Below are 21886 nucleotides of genomic sequence, written 5' to 3'. Positions count from 1 at the left end.
ACACCAGATACTCATGAACACTATTGTGATGCTGGTGGAAACTGTTTTCCCAGGAATAAATTTGCATTACCTAATGAGGGAGAGTTAATTATCTTTTTTTGTTTGTTTGTTTCAGTTACTTCTGCTAAAGTGAGCTGTGCAAGATCTTTTTCTTTTCCTTTTTTTTTCACCAGGAGTAGTAAAAGTCACATCAATGCTCTAAAGAACAAAATAACTCACGTTTTTGACTGAAAGACAAGTTTGATTGGAAAGATTGTTGATTGATCATTTTGTCTCTAAGTTAAACGACATGAGAAGACTTTTGCACACGTGTACATGTTAACTGTTATCTGTTTAAAAATGGAATTGTTAAGAATATGTGAATATTTGTGATTCATTCTCAGACTAATCAGACAAGTTTGATAAGTTTAATTTATAAGGAAATTACCTTCATGTGTGATGTCCTGCTAAATGTAAAATGCTAATTGAATTTTAATACATTTTTTTGTAAGAACGTCATGTGATGTCAGTCTGTGTTTTGGTCTATAGTGACACATCTCCACAACTCTGGGATTGTAATCCGCACAGACATGTTGGGCTGCTGCTAACAGTGATTTATATTATAGATTACTCTGTTTATTGTTATTATTACTGTCAATTGTTTAGTCTATATAATATGAAAATAGAGAATAATGCTCGTCCCAAGTTCCCAGTGCCCAAACCAACAGTCCAGAACCCAAATATACCCATTTTACAATAATGTAAAGTGATAAATTACTTAAATTATTAATTGATTATCAAAATCGAAGACAATCTTTTTTTTGTCAATCAAATAATCGTTTCAGTCATGATCCCTTCACCTTTCAAACTGACGACTGAACTGCTGTCAGTTCTGCTTTGATAGTAATGCTAATATAGCATGCTGCCATGCTAAACCGTAACATGTTAGCATGCTGGTGTACGAGCTGAGCCTTACATAGACAAGCCCTTAAAGCAGCTATAATCAATATGTTCTTATTAACAGGTTATCAAATGACAACGAAATCCATGTGAAAGAGGTCGCTTGTAGTGATGAACCTACAGAGAATTATCACCACATTATGTCAAGACGTCATTACCATATAAATATAAAGTTAGCCTTAATTACATTATGTGCATCACGTCACAAGCTGTTGGTTGTAGCTCATGTTTAATTAGCTGACTGGATTTTTAGCATTAATATAACATTTTGTACATATTACATCACAAATTTGGCACCAAGTTATATTTCACAGCTCACCGCTGTGTTAACTACAGTATTTTGTTACTGATTTATCTTATTGGAACGTCTTTTGTTTATTGTCCTCTGATTGGAGGCAATGACAACAGAGCTCTCTTGAAGTGTGAGTGGGAGATACCTGTCAGAAAGTGCCCATATCCACCCTTAATTACAGAGACAGTTTTTCCGTACCTGATAATCTGACAGACTGAATTCCCATTTTGTTTCACTTCATTTATTCATTTTGAATCGCTGAACGAACCTGAGATGTGGTTCTCGATTCAGTGGTGTGGAACCGGGCTGTTTTCCTCACTTGGCTGCACAAATTAAGTCAGTGATTATGATGTGATTTGAATGTGGCCATTTTGGTTTAGGCAACAACATGGGGCCCGCAGGCTGAACTTCAACACTTGGATCTAAGAAAAGCAGTTTTCTCTACATTTTACATCCAACCAACTGTTTTGTTTTCTGGTGTGTAAAGAGCCTCACAGGGCCACTCAAGAAATGTGTTCATACTCAGATGTCAGTTAAATGCGTTGAGTTCCCATCATTGATCCTGTAACGCACCACGTGGATGCCTCCCTGCATGCAGCTGCCAGTCAGAGTTTAGTGATGGTCTGAGTGTCCTGTGTCTGTCTGGGAGTCCAGAACAAATGTTTGAGTGGCTGATGTTCAGGCCTCTTTCAGCCTGTGATGAAGGGTCAGAGGGCTCAGCTCTGTCACAAGTTATTTTAGGAGGATAGTTTCATTGAAGCGTCACCGGTGGACTGTGGCGATGGCGAGATGGTCGGTATTTAAGCCGCACGGCAGCGTCCACTGCCACGTTAGGACCGAAAGAAAACAGCCTGGGATTCAAGGTAAGGACTCGTTTCCTTTGTATTAAAGCTTCTTGTTCGTAGTTGAGTGGTTTATTACAACACAGGGATAAAGTGGTTGATAAAAGTTAAGGCTGTTTACTTGTTTTAGGTTTTATAAGTGGAATTACATTTACTTTATCAGACTAACATTTACATAAACATCTGGAGTCAGTTCCACGTGAGATTTCAGATTTTTCTGAAGGAAATTCAGAAATTTCTGGTTGTGTTTGACAGACAGGCCGCTTGGCTTTTGTCTGTCTGATGTCTCAGTAAAGCCTCTATTCCTGGAATATCACATACCAGTCCTGTGAGGTGGTGGGCAGCCTCTGATATGACTGGAAACTGGAATGTCAGACAGAAGGCCAGGCGGGGCAGCACTGCCACATATCTCCAGGCTCTTAGTGAAGCTGGCATTTGAGGGGCATTAGAGTCAAATCTGACGAGTCAAAGTGAGACAAAAACCATCAAAACTGATACTGAAATACCAGTTAACACTGTGCAGCGTGACAGGTTTAAGTGTTTCAGTAGATACAGGATTTTAACCTGCACATAAAAAGAAATACAGGTAAAGAAAACACGTAGCATAATTGTTGTTAAATGTGTTCGTCAAATAGAAGTCTGTGTTGTCACACCTTCATCAGCCTCTAAAAAGATCTATTGTGTGTGTGTAGTTTTGACTTTTGACAGAGTCAATCAATAGATTGATTATTAATTAAATAAGTAATTAGTTGCTGTTTTTCTTTCTAAGATGCCAAACTGGGGAGGCGGAGCCAAGTGTGCCGCCTGTGAGAAGACGGTGTACCATGCAGAGGAGATCCAGTGTAACGGGAGGAGCTTCCATAAGACCTGTTTCATCTGCAGTGAGGACGCTTTCTTCTCTTCACTGGTTCTCTCTTCTCTTCACTGGTTCTCTCTTCTCTTCACTGGTTCTCTTTCTCTTCACTGGTTCTCTCTTCTCTTCACTGGTTCTCTCTTCTCTTCACTGGTTCTCTCTTATCTTCACTGGTTCTCTCTTCTCTTTACTGGTTCTCTTTCTCTTCACTGGTTCTCTCTTCTCTTCACTGGTTCTCTCGTCTCTTCACTGGTTCTCTCTTCTCGTCACTGGTTCTCTTTCTCTTAACTGTTTTTTTCTTCTCGTCACTGGTTCTCTCTTCTCTTCACTGGTTCTCTCTTCACTGGTTCTCTTCTCTTCACTGGCTTTTTCTTCTCTTCACTGGTTCTCTCTTATCTTCACTGGTTCTCTCTTCTCTTTACTGGTTCTCTTTCTCTTCACTGGTTCTCTCTTCTCTTCACTGGTTCTCTCGTCTCTTCACTGGTTCTCTCTTAACTGTTTTTTTCTTCTCGTCACTGGTTCTCTCTTCTCTTCACTGGTTCTCTCTTCACTGGTTCTCTTCTCTTCACTGGCTTTTTCTTCTCTTCACTGGTTCTCTCTTCTCTTCACTGGCTTTTTCTTCTCTTCACTGGTTCTCTCTTCTCTTCACTGGTTCTCTTTCTCTTCACTGGTTCTCTCTTCACTGGTTCTCTTTCTCTTCACTGGTTCTCTCTTCACTGTTTTTTTCTTCTCTTCACTGGTTCTCTTTCTCTTCACTGGTTCTCTCTTCTCTTCACTGGTTCTCTCGTCTCTTCACTGGTTCTCTCTTCACTGTTTTTTTCTTCTCTTCACTGGTTCTCTCCTCTCTTCACATCTCTTTCTCTCTTTCACTTTTCTTGCTTGCTTTTTGCCTCCTTCCTTCCTTTCCTTCTTGCTTCCTTTCTTTCCTGCGTCTTTTCCTTTTGCCTCCTTTCACCTTGTCTTTCCTCTCATATACTTTATCACTTATTCTTCTGCTCTTCTTACTCTTCATCCTCCTCCTGCTTTTCTTATGTAACGTGTTCTAGTAGTTGGATGGCCACTCTCCGGGTTTGATGGCCCAGCAGAGTTTCCCCTCCTCTTTATGTGTTTAGCCGGACGTCCTGACCTGAATTTCGGTTGTGGTCCTGTTGTGATACAGCCAAAGTTCAGCTGTCTAATCCAGGAACTCAGAGCCACATGAAAGCCAAGAGAGTGGGGGGCTCGTGTAGGTTTACTGCTCTCTGCACAAACACAAACACTGTCCAGTTGGTTGGACGTGAGTCTGTGTGACTGCTGGATTGTTCCAGTGGGAGCTCTGAAAGGCTTCTGCGATAAGCTCATACATCTGCTAAGTGTTCATCTTTTCTCCAACATTCACCTCACACTCTCCTCTCGTCCTTTAAATAGAAAAACAAGACATCTGAACTATGTGTAATGCCACTGATGACTGATAAAACTAGCTAGGTGGGAGCTTTATTTAACCCCCGTAACTCCACCATGACACTCCTCCACTCCTCACGGTCAGACAATAACTGGTTCAAATCTCTTTCACACAGTGAGCTGCAGAAAAGGGCTGGACAGCACCACTGTTGCAGCGCACGAGTCTGAGATTTACTGCAAGTCCTGTTACGGCAAGAAATACGGGCCGAAAGGCTACGGATACGGGCAAGGAGCTGGGGCTCTGAGCTCTGATCCTCCTGGACAGAATGTAGACCTGCAGCCTCAAAAGTAAGTGTTAGAGACACAGGCCAAGTCTGGGCTTTCATTAAAGGGTCATTTCACCCAAATCACATAAGGCAACATATCTGCTACCAAAACCCATAGTGGTGTCGAGTAATATAGGTAGTTTTGGTTTTATGCGCTGAGGTTTTGAGATATCCACCGTCATCGTTTGTGGTGATTTGAGTGAACTGAACCTTAAATTATTGGAAATCAAACTAGTTAATTTCACCTTTCCCCTGTATGATGAAGGTTCCTTTCTGAGCACAGCTACAGAAACAAGTCTGTAACTTAAAGAATGTTGTTTTATTTTCTACATTAAAAAGAAAAAAGCAACACACAGCAAGATATAGCTTTAGTGTCCCAGTCTTACTGCTTTCAGAGAGATGCTGGGAGGAACGAAATACTGGATTTTGGGGACTTACAGTGAATATTCAAAAACAGTGAAACATAAAAACAGACGTCTGTCTTCACAAACCCACAAAAATGTGACCGTAGATGTCATCGCACAATGTTGTTGTTTTTTTGTTGTAGCTCTAAACCACGACCGGCTTCTTCAAACGCCAATGCCAATAAATTTTCCCAGAAGTTTGGAGGTTCAGACCGCTGCCCTCGATGCTCCAAAGCCGTGTACGCAGCAGAGAAGGTGATGGGAGCAGGGAAGGTAAGGACCATCCCTCCTGGGACACTGTGGTGGTCTTTAATCTGCTTTTTGTATTTACACACATTATAAAATACATCGTTCTTTTATGTACGATTGGTTCTAGTTGCCCAAGGGGTTCTTAGAGCCCAAACCAGGTGGTCGTGTACAATCTAATACTGTATTCATACAGTAAAAATAAGTGAATAATTCTGACCCCAAAATTACAAAGAAGAAAAGACATAAAACTGTTAGGGTCAATCTGTCTGACTGTTAACACTTTAAACAGAGCAAGATATCTCCACAGTTTAAGCCAGATTACCATGAAGTGAACTGTGGACATTAAAGACCACCTGGCCTTTCCTCTAAAGGTATGGTCACATTACATTTCCGATATACGTGTATTCGCTCCGTCTTCCATTCACTTCTATCTACGCCAGAACGACGGACGCATTCAAGCATGCGTTTCCTGCAGCTGGCTCCAGCAGATTCTGCGTTTCTGACTTAGGCTACCTTCAGGGACACATTTCAGACTAAAGATCAGTTAATTTGGGACAGCTGCTTTTTGGGTCAGTGGTTAAGGTTAGTGTTAGTCTCCAGGAAATCAATATAAGTCAATGTAATGTCCCCAAAAGTGACCCTAAGTACACATTCGTGTTTGTGTGTGTAGCCCTGGCATAAAACCTGTTTCCGCTGCGCCCTGTGTGGTAAAAGCCTGGAGTCGACCACAGTGACAGACAAGGATGGAGAGCTGTACTGTAAAGGTACACACACACACACACACACACACAGGAAGTGAAATCAGAAAATGCTGTTTATCAAGAACTCAGCATTGTTTTCTAATCCTCTCTTCAGTTTGCTACGCCAAAAACTTCGGCCCAAAAGGATTCGGACTGGGGAACGCGGCCATGTTGGAGGAACAACAGTGAACATTTCGGGTTTTCATTGTGTCACCTGGCGACTGTTTCTATGGAGATTCAGCCTTAACCTTTTAAACTGGATGATGTTTGTGATACATGATAGATGTCAAACTGAGCATCAAAACAGTAATACTTCCAATGATTCATTCTGAGTACAAAATAAAAGTATTTTGTTATTTTGTTAGCCTTTAAACCGTCTGGGCTCCATGTCTTTAACTACATCTTTTGTGCCTCAGAATTATTAGAAAAGATCACTGAATTTAGATAATCCTTTTGTTTGTATCACTAATTATAGTTTTGATGATTACCTGTTCATAAGTCCATGAATTTATTTCCTCCTGCTGTGAGAGGACAATTAGCAGCGCCTCATCTCGTTAAAGTTAATTATAAATAGAATCTTATTTGCATTCATAAATAATTCAGTGCAGCAATTAATTAGAACAATCAAGGCAACAAGTGATTAACAAACGCAATAAGTTAATTTTTCCCAAACAATTACGTGCGAGCAGCCGTGCAGAGCGTTTGGATTAGATGCGTCTCTGTCTCTGACTAAAATTAGACGACAGCACAGAGGAAAACATTCAGAGAGTAGAAGTCGCTCCGAAAGAGGACTCCGCTCATTACACCGTTTCTACCATTAAGTTATCTGCAGGTATTTTGAGTGGCTGCCTTAACTCATCACTCCTAAAAGGTTTTCTAGGAATCAAACAGCATAAAGGTTTTTTCAGTGTGTTTTGGGATGAAGACAATCCAACCATGAAAGTGAAAAACATCATTACTTCTATTGACTAAAGGCTCCAGAACAGCGACCTGATGACACATAACATTCAAAACCTCAATCAAAAGCTGCGACATAATAATGATAATAATGATATCGAAGGAGAAGGTGCATCCACCTCCTGCCTCCTCGTATTAATACAACAAGCAGTAAATCTGCTGAAACTCATAATATTGTCACGACTCTGCTCAAAGGAAGGACAAAATGTCGAGACACGCACGACTCTTTAAAGTAAAATCAGTAAGAAAGCAAAGCTTAAGTCCAACCAAACCAAGTAATCCAGAGAGGAGAGAGAGACTGACTGCTCAGGCACATCTAGTTGACCAGAAACCAAATAACCAGGAAATTGGCCTCGAGGCCTTGGGGCCGTCAGCTGTCACAGGTGTTCATTCAGCCTGCCAGTCATCGCAGAGTGTTTACTTTGTGGTGTTGTCGAACAAATATCATTCGTCTTTCATCTTACTTGTTCGTATTTGCTCATGCAGTGTGAGGCATGTGTTGACATTGTTTAGAAGACGCATTTTCTGCCAAATCACACATGACTAGGAAGTGGCAAGTAGCTGGAGGTGGCCGTGGCTCCGGCCGGCTGAGGCAGCACAGGAGAAAGAAAGAAACTGTCGTCCATACTGCCACTTTAGTTGTCATCCTCTTGCTGCTGGATGAAGAGCAGATGTCTGTGTGACTCCGGTGAGACCTCTGTAGGTGTCTGGCTTACAGGTCTGAAAGGTCCTCAAGTTGTCTTAAAGCCGCGGCACTTGACTTATTGGCCAGTTGGGGGCAGAAGAGCTCAACAAGCTGAAACACTCACAGCCTGATATAATATCGCCTTGTGAAGTTGTTCTGGCTAACGTGCTAGCAAACTGTTTCCTGTTTACACATCTAACAGACACAGAGCAAAACTAAATATATATATACTGTATATATATATATATATATCTACTCGGTGTGTAGAGGTCTGTGAGTCCACACAGAGCCAGTTAAAAAGACAGGCACAACATTGCTTTATTGAAGTACTATAGTGGTCATTCGTTATTAAACACATGCAACTCTTACAAAAGTCATAAAACCAACTGTTTACACGTACAAAGATCCTTTTTTTCCCCAGAACAGATGATAAAAAATATGCTTGATGTGCTCATAAAAAACATCTCAAAACTTCAATTACAATTTCGGCCTTTAAAGGTTTGTTAACCGTACCCAAATTAAAACATTTGTGATTCTCATTTCACCTACATTGGTCAAGTATAAGGCAGCAGCAGTCTGTACAAAGAGCGACTGAATCGAACAATATCTACACGGTGCTTTGTGTTTTCCCCAACTTCTGATATCGTGATTGCTCTTCACAAGGAGCCAAACCGTTAAAAAAATAAATAAATACACTTTGTGCTTTTGGTCCAGAACCACTCTAAAAGTCTGACCCTTGACCCTGAGCGGGGGGGGGGGGGGGGGGGTTGGCGGGGGAGGTCAGACCATGTCGGTGTGTCCGAACATGTGCTGGTCGCGGCCGGGCGGAAACTGCTGCGTCCAGTCGATGATGGCCGGTTTGAAGAGGCCACAACAACGCAGCTGGAAGAAGGACACCAGGTTCCGCACCACGCCCAAACTGCAGAGAGACGATTCAGGAGAGCTTCATCAGTCAGAGTCTTTCGTGCTGTTGGGTATTGTGTTTGCATATTCGCGTGCCTCAAACTGCCCCTTGAAGTATTTTGAATGTGATGGATTAATGGAATTAAAATCAGGACTTCACCACTGAGGATGCACTACCTGAAACATGAACTGTGTCCAATTTCAAACCAGAATTCATGCAAATAAAATGTCTGATGGAGATTCCCAGGCGGTGCTCCATCAGTTCAATTCTCAGCTGTTACAAACTGAACAAACTAACTTGATGCCTCAAACTACTTATTTGTCAAGTCACCACTAAAGAGAGGGATAAGCGTTAACCAAATGCTTAATCTAATGTAGAATGAAATTTGAAGATGATTGAGTAGTAGCTCGTGTTTCATGTTACTAAATTCTGAAAGTTACAGCCTCATGTTTGTCAGATTTGTACGGTGACATGCTGAGAAAAAGTAGTTTTAGATGGAAAATTAGCTTCTTAATACATTTTCAGATCCAGGTGCAGGTTTATCACTTTTCAAATGTTTTAATTAGCACATCTAGTTGCACATTCACAAACCTCTCCGCAGACATTGCAAACATCAGCTAACACATGTTCGATATGAGTTAAATCCAGATTTTATTCCCATAGAGACTAATATCACGTTCGGCAGTGATATCACTGATAAATCAGGACTAACGAGACGTTCATTAACATACAACACAGCCATTAACTAAAGACATTAATCCTTTGACGTTAAATATTGATTTAAAATCGTTTACCAACTGAAATAAAAGGACAGGACATTACAGAACTGCACTGAAATGTGTACAATAAACTAAATTCATAATTTATGTTTATAATAAAACATTTTAAAGTAGTGCACTAAATAATGACATTACTGATAACTCACTTGTATGGATTCTGTCTCAGGGAGACGGGTTGTCTGAGTTTCCTCTGGTGGAGTGTCAGGTTGGTCCGCTCTGCCGTGGTCAGTCCCAGGAAGGCAATCTGCTCCGGCACAAAGGGAAAACATCAATCACCACAAGGACAGAGGACAGAAGACAGAGGACAGAGGACAGAAGACACTCACTGTGTGCAGATCAGCAGACCATAAACTGAATCTCATGCACTGGCTCAACAGGTTTGGCCTCTCTCGTCACCTCCAACCTGACATAAGCTAAGTTGGTAGGTTTCCCTGATTTGACTACTCAAAGGATGAAAAGCCAGTTGGGCTGAAACAAAAAACTATGTCTGCTGCTTCATGGAATAAATGTGGAAAGCAAGTTTTTTGAGACATTGAGAATTCTGCCTGATTTCTTCTTCTTGCAACATTACTTCATTGTCATTATTATTGTTATTTATATAGTAATTATATATAATTATTAAAGGCATTCATAAGACTTATGAAGGCAGATAATTCTGAGGTCTCTCTTCATTCTGAGTCTGGTGTTTAAGACGGAGAACATTGTTCACAGGATCTTCGAGGACTTTGAGAAACCGGTCACCTGGTAGAGCTGCAGCAGCAGGATCAAGCCGGACCAGCAGGTGTGATAGAAGGCCAGCAAGAAGACGCTGAGCAGCCAGGGAGAGCAGCTGACCAGGGCGGAGACCACGCCCCACAGGCCCTGCTCCTCGTAATGCAGCACACAGTGAGTCGACCAGTCTGCAAAAAAAGCACAGCGCAGGCATGTGTATCCAGTGTAAATGTGCCACTGTGTCAGATACTGTTATTACTCCCGTATGTCAAGTCACTCACACACGAGACAACCGTAGAACATCCAGGATCCCATCAGCATGAGGGAGAGCAGGAAGAGGATGAAGTAGTGATGGTTCCTCGCACCTGGAACACAACAAGTGTGTTAGACGAGAGATCATCTTCAACTTCATCAAAGGTCTGTGAAGCGCGCGCACATCTGAGGGAGCTGACACCGTACGTTACTGAGGTATTGTACTCATTATTGAACACTTCTTTGTTGGTGTTGATGTTTCTGTTGTCCATATTTCCAAAACACATATTTATATGAAAAAGAAAAGTACTTTCTTCGACAGAACATAGAACAAGATTCCTGTTCACATCCCCCAAAGAGTTAATTTCTAGTTAACTTAAATTAGCAGAATATCTTTAAAACCTTTCCACCACATTTTGATTAAATCTGGTGGAGAGTTATACCACTGGAAGGAACTATTTATTTTATTATGAAGGATTTAAACTTGTTCAACATTTTCATCACTTAAAAATAAAAATAATCTGACACCTACAGTACATATTCTCATTACTATGTGTATTTTGATGCAGATTAAACATTTCAGTTACTAAAATAGCAAAATTTGAGAGATTGTTCATCTTTGGTGGGACTATGTGCTCCCAAACTAGAAGGAAGTTTGCCGTGTCTGACAGTTTCACACGTTTCTCATTACAATCTGTCATACCGATGCAGCCGTTGGTCCAGACGGAGTGGTGGTCCTGCTTCGCCACGCAGGCATCACAGGAGAAGCAGTGGTTCGTTCTCATTGGTTTCTTTGTCTGTGAACAAAGCCATGTAAAACAGAATCAGTGTTTGCGTTGGTGGAACAGTGTTGTGAAGGTTTTATGTTCAAACTCTCACCATGCAAGAAGTGCAGAATATCCTGGGGTCCAGACAGCCGGCTTCAGCCAACACCAACACATTCTGACGACACAAACAAACAACACTCAGCTCATTTGTGCATAAAACATTTACACGTAAGATGTTATTTTAGTGTCTAACTTTTAATGGCCCTCCCACCATTTTCTTCTCTTCTTCGGTTGCCTTGACGAAGCCCGGGTCGGTCCTGCAGGTGCGGAGGTAGTAGTAGAGCAGAGCAGTGGCATTGAGAGTGAACAAGACCTGAACTGTGGCGCTGTGCCCATGTGGGGTCAAAGGTTAAGAAACTGTTCATTCATCAGTTTGATCAAAAGACTAAAATATCAAACATGACATTAAACAGCTGCTAAGTTTACTAGCTACTAGAAACAAACCCTGATTTGCAGGGAACATCACAAATGGCGTCCTTGTAACGTTGGCGTTTCCTTCAATGAAAGGATATCTGGCAGGAACCAGAGGCACCAGGTGACGAGCATCCAGAAGACTGAAGCCATGAGAGCTGTGGCTGGAAGGAGAGACTGGAAGGCTGGACTTGGGAAGTTCCTGTTTAGACACACACACATTTCTAAATAAATGACAAACAACCAGTTTTTTTTTTTTTTTACAACATGCAGAGTACATGAGCACTGGAGCATTTTTAAAATTCTTTGTCCGTTTACAGTAAACTAAGAACAGTCAAGAGAACAGCTCAGTGGAAAAGTGTCCTCACCTCGAGGCCACATGGATCACACCTATCACACAGGCCAGCAGGATCCCTTTCAGCAGCCAGGACTCTGAGTTCATATCAACAATGGCGCCCACACATCCGAACATGGCCGTGCAGAGCAAAAACTGCAGAAAGACCTGGAAAATGCAAACAGGGTGGTGGTACAGATTTAGTTTTAGAGCTTACTTTTGTTTTACGTGTGACCAGAGGTTTTATGACGTGTGTGGTCTTTAGTACCCTGTATCTGTTGACAATCCGTATGCAGCGCGAGTTGGAGCGAATCCTCTCCTGTTTGACGTGGTTGAGCATGTGGATGAGCAGCGGGCTGTGCACCTGGTGGGCCAGGTCGATGGGCGTGTGACCCTGAAGAGGAGGCATTAAAAAAACACCACGAAGACATGATTAATTCAAAATGTCCGGCAACAACAAGTGTTTATAATCCTGCTGCTTTTAAACACACTGTTCACAGTGTGAGTAACTGAACTTAGACTTTATTTATCCCACAGCGGGGGAAATTTACAAGTCACAGCAGCAAAGACAGAAAGGTGCAGAAACACACAGCAGACAAGCACTGTGTCAATAAAAACCAGAAGTAACATACAGATATAAAAAATATGGGGAACAAAATAAATATATACACAGAAAATATAAATGTGTACTGATGTTTTCATATGCAGAGCAAAACTCTCAGATTTCACTTGTGTCGAGGTCAGCTCGATGCTACTAGCTGCTTATTAAAGATCCCCTCCAGACATTTTATGAAACTGATGTGTTTTATGTAACAAAGAAGTTTAAAATTCTTTACATGAAATATACTCCAGACTGTATGAATATGTTAACATTACTTATTTCAAAAGTTTAACAGTTTTGGACACAAAATGTCTCCCACTTTCAGTGTATGCACACTGAGGGTTTCAGGTTTCCACATCACTCTCATTTAATTTGCATTCTGAACCACGACTGCCTCCAAGCTAGTTGTACTACGTGTTAACCTCAGAGTTAAAGTGAGCACAGAGAAACTTTTCAGCTTCAGCAGATTCAGCAGGTGAGTGTGAAAACCTTCAGCACAGTGAAGCTCAAACATCCAAGTGAAGTAACACATTTCTGAGTGGAGGGGGATTTAAAACTAAGATTAAATTTAGTTTTAAACTAATTTTAAAACTAAGAACCCTTATATGTTTGCACTCGCAACAAACTGCAAAATAGATTCACTGTTGATGCCAGATGGTCACACAAGTTTCTCTCAGCTTTCTAATCATCCAGATTTGACAATAAGTTGGTGACGGCAGACTAACACCGACACTTTTAAGACGTATTGTTTTTGCAGTACGAGTTTTGTGAAGCTCACGTTGATGTTTTCTGCGTCCACGCTGGCCCCAGCCTCCAGCAGGATGTGGGCGGCGTCTACGTTTCCTGCCAGCACGGCGCAGTGCAGCGGGGTGTTCCTGTTCACTTTGTCCACAGCGCTCACAGAGGCGTTATTTTTGATTAAGAAGTTTGTGGGTTCAGGCCTAAGACAGAAGAACAACATCATACTCAGCCCAGTCCACAGACTAACTGTCTCCTCTTCCCTCAAACTAAGATTAAAATGTCTGGAGTGTTCAACAGTTTGGTCTTTAATTTTACATCTAAAGAACTATTTCTTAGATTTTTGCAGTTTTTACTAAATACACAAAAACATTAAGTAAAGCTATGAAGCAGGCAGCTTTTCTTCATACATCATGCACATCTTTTCTAATTTCAATGCGTTTTCCCTAAATTTAAATCATGGGCAGACAACATGTGCAAATAGAAAAATCATGACCTCCATTCACGGTGTCAATATTCAATAACATTTAGGTATTTACAGATTTACAGATATCTACTTGAAACCAATAGGTTTAAAGGATATCTGTAAAGGAGTAAGAAACTCACCCAATAATCTTCTGGGCTGCTAACATCAGCGGCGTCTGTCCGTTGCAGTCGGGCCCATCGACTTCCTGGAGGCAAAGAGGCAAATGAGCGGATTACCAAGCAAGAAAATAAAAACAGAAGAAAAATAAACTTGCACCAAGTGAAAAAGGCCTCTACAGATGCAATGAGAAAAGACTGTAAAAACAAACAAAGGTGTTACAGAGATAAAGGCTGACCTGTCCCTTAGCCATGAGATAAGCTGCTATGGCCATGTGCTGGAAGAGGATGGCAAGGTGGAGAGCGCGGTAACCTTCTCCGTCTGCGATGGAGGGATCTGCTCCATATCTCATCAGCTGGATCACCATGGAGAGGTGGCCCTGCCTCATCATGGACAAAAGCCACAGACAGCTTTATGGACGAAGCACTGAACTAAGTTTCAAAACAAGTCAACATGTCACCCTGCAGAAAGCACTTCGGCCAATCAGAAACAAAACAAATGACTCATCTTGTGTTTCATTTGAATTGGTACATTATTTTCAACTACACACGACTGAAGAACATAATCTCCCCCAGTTCTACCAAAATGTGACCTGTGGTGTGTGATAAATAAAAGAAAGTACATGTGCAAACAAAAGCAGCCCAGCAGTGCATGCACCTACAGTGGGTTTCAATAGGTCTGGGATCAGGATCAGTTCTGAATTAGAACATAATTAGAATTTATGAGAACTGTGAATCCATTATGTGCTGTTTTGAATCGGAGGATTAAAGCAAAGTTTGGATCTGTGCTTCTGTCTCACGTGAGTCAACATACATGTGTATTGTTTACAATATGGTGGATTAATATTCATTTGTCTCTAATTTACCTTTTAACCAAACAATGACAAAATACCTACTCATTTATGACGTGTTTTTAATGGCAGCCTAAAGCTGCTGAAAAATAGAGGTCATTTTATTTTGGCAGATAAATCATATGTAAACAACTTAACCAGGATTTAGCAACAAATCCGTTTATGGTCAATCAGTCACCTTATGGCCCAGTGAAGAGGAGTCGAGTTCAGGTCTCCTCCAAGCTGGTCAACTATCGCCCCTTTAGAAATATAATACCTGTCAGGAAACAGCAGGGAAGATACAGAGAGAGTAAATATCAGTGTTGACTGTTCAGAACATGTGAATCTGTGAGGCTGTTTATTATTGCTCAAAGCATCGAAGACGCTTCTGAAAGTGAAAAATAAAATCCATGAAGTCCCTGAGGAAGGACGGACTCTACCGAAGCTGTTTGTTGATGTTACGATGTTCAACAGACAGCAGCAGCACCCATTTACATTTACTTTACTTTGTGACTAAGTCATTCTAATTGAAACTCGTGTTATTTATGTTAACTTACAGATGCAAACAGCCGATATGATACTAAATAATTAATTGGAATCATCAAACTTGAGCTAAGCAATTAAAATCCAATGATGCCCAGATATGACTTCATGAGCCTCCACGCTGATGAGCTGCATTAGTCTTCTGAATGTACACCCAAAATGCTATCAAAGCTCTAATTAAAAATTTGACTTCACTACTTCAGCCTCAATTATTCTAAGCTACTTATATATAATACATATATACTATAAATATTGACACAGGACTACTATTCAGGCCAGACAGCTTCTGTGTTATATGTGTTATATATATATATATATATATATATATATATAGTGAGACAGAAATGATGAAATCTGCAGGTCTTACTTGACCAGCTCTGAGCGGTTGTTGATGGCCGCCCAGTGCAGCAGAGTGACGTTCTCTTTGTCCGCCTGCCTGACGTCGTATCCAGCTTCCACCAGCTCCTTGCAGCGCTCGAGGATACCGAACCTGAGAGGATCACGCGGGGAAAAACACTTTAGAAACACAACAATAATAATAATAATAATAACTACCTGGCTAATGCTTTAAGTTGCTCCAGAATAAAAACAAATAAATAAATAAAATACAGAACAAAATCACTTAAAACTCCTGCTAAAGCAAAGAAGTAATAACAAATGTTCAACTAAAAGCCAGTTGACAGACTAAACTAAAAAATCAAGCTCATTTAAACCGCAGCATGTGTGCACATGGTATCTACTATACTGACATGAAGACACAGATAGGAGCGGCTCTGCAGATTCTTTTCCTTTCCTGAGAGTGACTTTCGCTCTGCTGCACCTCAACACACCGATCAGTTAGCAGAAGCAGCCAGCACTAATCTCAACGAAAAGCCCACCGACAGCTTTGTTTTATTTCTAAATTGCTTTCTAACTGGACAAAAGAAAAAAAAGACTAATCAACCTCTAACTGCTTATTAAACATGGAGCTCTGAACGTCTTGCTGCCTTCCTTAGGTTTTATTGTGCAAATACTTGTCAGTGCCAGAAATTCACCACAAAGAAAAAAGGTGTGTGGTTACTTCTGCGGTCCGTAGCTTTAATATATTTGAATCTCATTTATTCCAAACAAATAGTCAGAATTACTTTGTTTTAGCGATCATTACAGACACGCTCACCTTCAATTTAACCTCCAAGTAAAGTGGTTTATCTAAACTGGCTAAACTGTCTGCCTGTTTACAGCCTGACTGGCTGTCTGAGCACTCGTGCTTCTTGTTCTGTCAGCGATGTCACCGAGTTCCCAAGTTGTGATAAACAGGAATCGTAATGTGCATTAATCTACACAATGTACAATAATTTGCTAATTGCTGACTTGCTACTGCCAGAGAAGAGATTACAGTAACACTAATTTACTGTTTATATACCATCATGGCAGAAGTACACATTAAAATGTCCACCAGCTGACTCAGAGCTAATGTTTCACCACTTACTGAGATGCCTTCACTATGTCCCAGCTGCTGCTATCATCCATGTGCGACCGCTTCTTCGGCTGCTGACTGAGGTTCATCGCCACATCTGTGCTTTTGCCGAACTGTCCGTGAAAAGCTGCCATGAAGGGGTGCGCCGCTCGCGGCCCGTGACTGTGAGAATGACCTGGATGTTCGTGGTGACAGCTGTCACGCATGTGGCCGTGACCCTGCAACACATACACAAGGAAAGCACACAAAATTTGGTCCAAAGCGGTCCATGTGCAAACCTTAAATTGGCAGAGAACAGCAGCTTTACTGATTTAAGTCAGTCATACGGTCAGACTCCTGAGGCCTTGAAGGGATGAAAGCTGGTTAAGTGATTTGAAGCAGAACGATGAATTTCTTTGAGGAAGGAAACTTAAAGTGAGGAAGCATCAGGATGCAGACACCTCAACAAAGACCAGATATAGGCGACCTGGTGGCTCAGGGTTTCAAGACAGTCACCATCCAGCATCAAGTCTGGCCAAAGACCTTTGTCGCATGTCATCCCCCTTATTTCCTGACCGCTTTCTACTGTTTCTTATCTAATAACGACTAAAATCCCCCCAAAATACTTAAATGCAAACACCTGATGGCCAGTTATTTGAGACCATAAACAATCAAGAATCAGTTAAACTTTTTTACAATTTAGTCACGTTGTATAAAATGTTTATTAGGTCTCTTTAAACAGCTGGTGCAGCATTATCAAACAGTTCTGCACAAAAAAAAAGAAAAAGTTGTGTTCAAACCTCCATATTTTCAATAGTTTCCTCACACACTGTGGTCACCAAATCACTCTCAGGTGGAAGGTTTATTTTGTATTTGTATGGTGTCACTGTGTAAAACAGGTGATAATGAGGCCAATAATGACATCATTGGCCAACATCTAAAGGCAACACTACAGATAATTTTATCCATTTCGCTCACTCCTAACGAGCTGACTGTGACGAACATTTCACATTATTTTGGGGTTGTAAACAGAAACGTAACAGTTGGAGGACGCTTATATGGGACTGTTAGAGGTATTTTGCTGTGTTTGGTCGTTCTGCAGATGTGCAGACTGAGCTCTGCCATTGATGCGAGTTAACCTAAGGGGTTAATTACACCTTTACCACAGCAGCATCTGTCTGCTGTTCTCCATCCTCTGGGGTGGATCTAGCCTGGATGTTGATGCTGATGGTCACACTCGTGAACGTGACGACGGGCTGCTTGCCATGATCCGGACAGATGGCTACCTTAAAAAACATATGGCAAAAAGCTAACCGCTGTCTGGCTGCAACGGAGAGCATGAACACATGTGGATTTGGCTGAACACACATGCAGCTAACGACTTGCTATCAGGAAACATGGGAGGGGGATTACAGTTTCGTTTTTAATAGGCGACAATAAGGAATAAGGCTGTCAGTGCATCATCATGTCAAATAGACAAATCAAACTGACTCTACGTCAAAGCCTTCACACTAAGAAAATTAGCTAAATCTGACCGCAGACGTTGAGGAGAGATTAGCTAGCTAATTACTGTTTACCGCCAGGTAACTAGCAGCAGGCTAACTACGCCCACTGAAGCTAACAGTCCGACTGACAGTTGATTCGTCAGCGAGGACAGGTTATTCCGCGCTACGGCAACTAACCGACGAGCTAGATTTAAACGGCGAGCTAGCTAGTTTAATGCTAACAACGTGCTAAGATAACATTAGGACAAACTGCGTCCCCGCCAGAAGAGGCAGCGGCCTCACAACACATGCAACAAAAGCAGCGAGTGGACATAAAACCCGACTTACATCGTCGACCTCGGGCCAGTCCATCTTGTTGTGAAGGAACGAAGAGAAAGTTCCTGCTTCTGGAAAGGCCAGATTCAACGTGCGACTTCCGCTTCGCGTTTTTTCAAAATAAAGGTTGCGAGGATGCAGTTAAAGAAAACATTTGCTATTTAGAATATTTTTTAAAAACCCATAAAAACCCATAGAGATGCCTACATAATGCCAGTGCATGCTACACATTTTATGCACTTAGATCCAGATTAACCTGCTAGATGGCAAATATGAGCTGCTGGGACGCCTTTAGAATCAGAATCAGAACCTGGTTTATTGCCAAGTTGGTATATTGGTGCATAACAATAAACATAGTAAGTAGGAAATATAAAGCGAGTAGTGCAAGTCAGTGCAGGCTGTAAATTAAATTACCACAATCCAGGTGACAAACTGGAGCTTTCAGGGCCCCTGGAGTTCTGTTTTTTTTACGCTATGCATGGTTGGTAATGCAGCATTTAAATGAAGGGTTGTCAAAAGACATTCAACATAATGTGAGATGGGAGGCTTACTTCCAAGTAACCAGTAACCCACTGCTGCTTATGTTAAGATAATTTTAATTTTATTTTTTTTCTTTTATTTTGAAGGCAAAAGGGTTAAACAGGAAATCTTGTTTCTGGTCATTTTCATTTCCTCGATGCTTTACTCTCTTTTCTTCTTCCCAGAAATTCAACAGTGATTTTCATCAAGCTGTTTTACTCCCGCCTACAGGCCTTTCATGCTGCCTGCAATATTTCTAACAGTGAAAATATGTTTTTAAAGCTTCAGTGTCCTGATGGAAATGCACAGAAAGTCAATTTTTGCTTTGGTTGTCAGAAACAATACATGCATATTCAACAAAGCCTCTGATAAATTCACCAGAGACATGTTGTACTTTAAACTGCCCTAAAACAAACCATTCTGTAAATAAAGGCTTTTTCAAAAGATATTTTCTCTGGGGATATATGCTTTGGTATCATAAGTGGAAATCAACTGCAGTTTCTGGAAAATCAAAACTTTCTTTTCTTTTCTTATTTTCCACTGTATCTTTGTGCTTGCAGAAGATGTCCCAAGAGTTATAACTCAATATTCCATGTTTTTATTGTATGAAACAGACTCACCCACCGTGCAGTTGAGATCCAGCATACTGTACTTGGACTCAAGGGATTGTTAAGATGCAATCAGTTACTGGTGTAACTCAATAAGCAGACATTTAATCCATGATAACCTGAGCATGAAAACCATGAAGATGGATGGAAACTTGAAAGCAAAATTTGGTTTCAGTATGAAGAGTTGAAAACCTTAAAGTTGGAAGTCGAATAAACAGAATAAAAGTAGGGCTTGTTTACTCACTCATGGCGCAATGCTTGAAACTCCCTCACTGGCCACAAAACCTTGATTGTGCTTTGGTTTCAAACCAGAATCCTTGAGTAACATTTGACTCAGATGTCAACATGGTATTGTATGGAAAAACATGAAAAAGTAAATGGACAAAGGCTTTACCCCGAACGAAGTTGAGGGCAATCAGGATAAGATCAGGAGCTGTGGACTCTGGAACTCTTTGTCTGATGAGCTGCAATCTATAAAACCTGTACCTACATTTAAAGGCAAGCTCAAAACCTTCCTGTTTTGCCCGGCATATTAACAGTGTGTGTGTGTGTGTGTGTGTGTGTGTGTGTGTGCGTGTGTGTGTGTGTGTGCGTGTGTGTGTGTAAAGATGCCTATAAAGCCTAAAAGATAAATGACTAAATAAAGGCATGAGGGCTGACAGAAATGTTGAAAAACAGGTAACACAACCACTGAGGACGGTGCAGAACAGGAGTTTGAGCTTCACTTTGGGAGCCAAGAAACTGAAACTTTGAATGAAATAAACAGCAAAAACATTTTTTTTAGTGATAAATATTCACAGTTATGGTTATAAATGAGACTTTTGATGTAACTGTTGGTTTAAAGTTACACTCTCAGCAAAGTGCAGGCACTTTAAAATGGAAAAAAAATCCTAATTTTCATAGACTCATTTAGTGCAACACTTCTTGATCAATATAAAAGTATATTGTGTGGACACGTGTCATAACTTTCTTACAATTTTAGTCCTAAAGTTACGGAAGGTCAGACTTTTGGGGGAAACGTGTATAAAATGACGCACAAAACGTTTCCATTCCGTTTCCATTTGACGTTGCGGTGCAGTAATAAATAACAATGAATATCTAAGTCAATAAAGAATCATGTAGCTTCAATTAAATGTTGGAGAGTAAAACAGGTCAAAAGGAAAGCAAATCATTTCAACTTCGAGTGGCAAAGTAAATATAAATATATATATGTGTGTATATAATATATAGTGGAGGATTTTCTTGTGTTCTGTAATATATGAACTAAATTAGCAGCTATTTTTCACAGCATGTGTCACAGAGATGAAACCAGCAGGAGAGGAGTTGTTGTTTTATTTATTTTTATACCTCCTCTTGTCATGCAGCTAAACGTGGACCGTCACCATGGAGCTGTTGGGACTGCGACCTGCTGACGAACGCAAACATTGACATGGAAGCATGAAGTGGAAAGCAGGATGAGACGACTCAGCATCCTGTCTGCTTTACTGAAGAGAGATACAGCTGGACTGCATCTCCAATAACTGTTGATTTCTTACTCGTTACAACTTTTGTTTCTTTATTTTGAGTTTTTCAAATTCATGAGGTAGCCTAAAAAGGCTTTCAGACACCTCTAGTAGCCTGTGTTTACTTATAAAGATGCTCTTTTCCTCCTCTTCTTGAAAATTGTAACATCAGGTAGAATCTGACTTCGAGCTGCATTTAACATATTAAAACAAACTGCAAAGAGTGTCATTTTGTAGCTGTTGTGTTATATACCAAATACTTTTTTATACCAAATACTCTCTTTCATGAGGCTCAGATAAATGGTGCCGCTGTTGAAATAAGAGTTAAAACCTAAACCTAATTCAGCGTCTTATTCCCATAATAATTTTAACACATAAGACAATAAAAACATAATCTTATTTTGAAAGGATAAACTCTAATGATATCCCTCTTCTGTGTTATACAGTTTACCCTCTTCATAACCAGACAGCTATGAGGTAGAAATGCACTTCCGGGTGAGTAGCAGTAGATGGCGCCATCATTCAGTCCATGATCAGAGGGACTGCTGTCTGCCAGGCTGCAGATATTTCATCTGTTGTGCTGTCTGTCTCTATACAGTCGTGATCATGCACAAGTTAATTTAGTTCTGATTCTGGGGTGGAACAAATAAATAATGTCTTCAGACTTGCCTGAGATAAATAATCCACCACAGTGAACAATCTGCTTTCATTCAAACATTAGTGTTGCATGGCGACCAACCTGTTCTCTAAAACCTAATTTCCATATCATACGTGATTAAAACAAGCAACTACCTGAAAGGAAAAAACAAACACCAGAAATACT

General features: G+C 40.8%; 2 protein-coding genes across 4 annotated transcripts; one reads left to right on the top strand and one right to left on the bottom strand.

Annotated features, from left to right (window-relative positions):
* The first annotated feature begins 697 nt into the window (after window positions 1-697).
* On the top strand, window positions 698-6392 carry csrp3 (cysteine and glycine-rich protein 3 (cardiac LIM protein)). 2 transcript variants are annotated; one of them, XM_070902300.1, is made up of 6 exons: window positions 698-706; window positions 2843-2954; window positions 4483-4654; window positions 5180-5309; window positions 5956-6049; window positions 6141-6392. In XM_070902300.1, exons 2-6 carry the CDS (start codon window positions 2843-2845, stop codon window positions 6212-6214), a joined length of 582 nt encoding a protein of 193 aa, XP_070758401.1. In that variant the 5' UTR covers window positions 698-706; the 3' UTR covers window positions 6215-6392. The 2 variants fall into 2 exon arrangements, with proteins under 2 accessions (XP_070758401.1, XP_070758392.1); XM_070902291.1 differs by lacking the exon at window positions 698-706 and adding an exon at window positions 2077-2094.
* A 1575-nt stretch (window positions 6393-7967) lies between these two features.
* Window positions 7968-19830, bottom strand: zdhhc13 (zinc finger DHHC-type palmitoyltransferase 13). 2 transcript variants are annotated; one of them, XM_070902730.1, is made up of 17 exons: window positions 19806-19830; window positions 16648-16853; window positions 15547-15669; window positions 14836-14913; window positions 14046-14190; window positions 13831-13895; window positions 13265-13427; window positions 12154-12279; window positions 11920-12053; window positions 11653-11753; window positions 11352-11476; window positions 11193-11255; window positions 11017-11110; window positions 10343-10426; window positions 10092-10249; window positions 9497-9594; window positions 7968-8586 (listed from the first exon to the last, which is right to left on the bottom strand). In XM_070902730.1, exons 2-17 carry the CDS (start codon window positions 16839-16841, stop codon window positions 8448-8450), a joined length of 1890 nt encoding a protein of 629 aa, XP_070758831.1. In that variant the 5' UTR covers window positions 16842-16853; window positions 19806-19830; the 3' UTR covers window positions 7968-8447. The 2 variants fall into 2 exon arrangements, with proteins under 2 accessions (XP_070758831.1, XP_070758823.1); XM_070902722.1 differs by lacking the exon at window positions 19806-19830 and adding an exon at window positions 18447-18470.
* Between the last annotated feature and the right edge of the window lie 2056 nt (window positions 19831-21886).

Source organism: Enoplosus armatus, chromosome 1 (assembly GCF_043641665.1).
Source record: "Enoplosus armatus isolate fEnoArm2 chromosome 1, fEnoArm2.hap1, whole genome shotgun sequence".
Classification (NCBI taxonomy): domain Eukaryota; kingdom Metazoa; phylum Chordata; class Actinopteri; order Centrarchiformes; family Enoplosidae; genus Enoplosus; species Enoplosus armatus.
The sequence above is the reverse complement of the archived record's forward strand: the minus strand, read 5'-3'. Positions and strand labels throughout refer to the sequence as shown.